This window comes from Buceros rhinoceros, unplaced genomic scaffold (genome assembly GCF_000710305.1).
Source record: "Buceros rhinoceros silvestris isolate BGI_N320 unplaced genomic scaffold, ASM71030v1 scaffold20567, whole genome shotgun sequence".
Lineage (NCBI taxonomy): Eukaryota > Metazoa > Chordata > Aves > Bucerotiformes > Bucerotidae > Buceros > Buceros rhinoceros.
Genome location: NW_010424213.1, coordinates 1,415 through 3,286, shown reverse-complemented (window position 1 = coordinate 3,286; position 1,872 = coordinate 1,415). Strand labels below are relative to the sequence as shown.

General features: G+C 53.1%; 1 protein-coding gene across 1 annotated transcript in view; it reads left to right on the top strand.

The window, feature by feature from the left end:
* LOC104497465 overlaps positions 1-1,872 on the top strand; it is a gene marked incomplete at its 3' end in the record, with an annotated part of 4,233 nt that overhangs the window by 1,409 nt on the left and 952 nt on the right. The window contains 1 exon segment of the mRNA XM_010140716.1: positions 936-1,062. Coding sequence (XP_010139018.1) covers positions 936-1,062 — 127 coding nt within the window.

Sequence of the window (1,872 nt, the reverse complement as noted above, 5' to 3'; positions counted from 1 at the left end):
TAGGGAGACACCACCCCTGAGCTGGGGAACCGGTTGTGGGCAGCGTAACTGGGGGAAGCTCCTTCTCCTGGTGAACGCTGGTGGCTGAAGGTAGCGTTTGCGAGGCTGGTCATTGAGAGGTGGATACATTCGAGAGTCACGACCAGCACCCAGCGTGAAGGCGGCTTTGGGGATGCCGGTGAAACTCAACCGAGGGCGGGAACGTGCTGTATTTGCTTCACTGCCTTTTTAATTTGTTTGGTCATCTGGTCAGGAAGCTGCTCTTGATATTTAAAAGCTTCTTTTTAAGTTGGACAGAACTTTGATAGTGGGTCACGCCTTCCCCCTTCCCCAGGAACTACGTTGAATACGTGCCCTAAGTTGGTCCATAACTGGGATTTTCTATTAGTGATCCTGGTCAGCAGCTCGGGGTCTCGGCGGGTTGAGTGCTGGGTTCAGCGCAGAGGACCTGCATGGTGGCCTCTGGTCCCGTCGGGGATGGGATGGTGCTTGTTTTACAACAAACTCATCCATTGGCATCCACGGAAGTGTTCTACAACGGGTTGAGACAAGAAGGGGAGGGTTGGGGTGCGTGTCTGGATCCCTGGAGGCATCATCTTAGCAGCAGATCCCCATGGGGTCTTGCATGGTCTAGAAAACCCGGCTTCAAAAGCTTTTTTTTTTTTTTTTTTCCCTGAAGAAGGTGCATTCAGCTGATTTATTCAGCCCCCACTTGGCTTTCCATCGCTAAATGCAGGTCAGGCCGGGCAGACACGCGGGCGATTAGACTTGTCCTGCTTTCTTAATAGGATCCAGTTGACTTAAAGCTTTCTGCTGGGGGGGGAAACTGGTGCAGGCAGAGCTCTGGGAGGGGAGAAACCACTCTCCTGCTAAGGTTACTGCAAGCCACCAACCTCCAAGGAACTCACTTTGGGGTGTTTTTTTCCTTTCTGCAGAAAAATGGCAGCCGACTACTTTCTGCACGATAAGATCTGGTTCGATAAATACAAGTATGATGACGCCGAGAGAAGGTACTACGAGCAGATGAACGGGCCGGTCGGCGGCAAGGCCTGCCCACAGCAGGTAACGCTCCTTCTCACGGAGGGTTTAGCGGGGCCGGAGCTGTAGGAGCGAGGCCAGGGCGGGCAGAGGGACACGATCCCCCTGGATGTGCACTTCTGTGTTACTTCCACTGGTGATGCTGCTTTTTCCAAATGTGAGAGTCTTCTCTGGAGCTCTCCGACCCCTTTTGCAAGACCGTCTTCCATGGCCAGTGAAGAATTTCCCCGTACAACCAGTGTTGTGGGAGCTCAGCCGCCCTTGTAACCCATCCTGCGTTGCAGCAGTGACTCTTCATGCTGCTGTGGCAGGGCGCAAACACTCTGTGATCTCCTGGGGGCACAGTCTGAGCTGAACCCACACGCACCCCACCCCAAGAGCTGCAATGAATCGCCCTGTCCCTGTTCAGCCAGGGAAAATGGTATTTTGTGGCCATTCTGGAGCAGCTGAGCTTTCCTTGACGAGGGAGAGAAATGGTGGTTAAAGAGAGGGTCCCAAAACCCTGCAGGAATCAACGTGGCTCTCCTTGTACCCCCTGGATTGCTCAGCGTGCTCCTGCTGACGGCACCAGTGAGGTGGGGTGAAAGCAGGGTGCTGCCGCAACGCACCTGAGCTGAAGCAGCTCGAGCTTAAATATCAGCCACAAATTATTACAGTTTAAAGGTACTGAACTACCGTCACCTCTTCCTGCCCCATAAAGAGCCGTTCACTGCTCATGCCTTGGGTTGGTTACGTGGAAAAGCCGCTTTGAGTTTAGATGGCTATTTTGGAGGTGTTTAAGGGAAAGGTTTACCTTAACTAGTAGCTTCTAGGCACGCTCTGTCTATTCCTGCT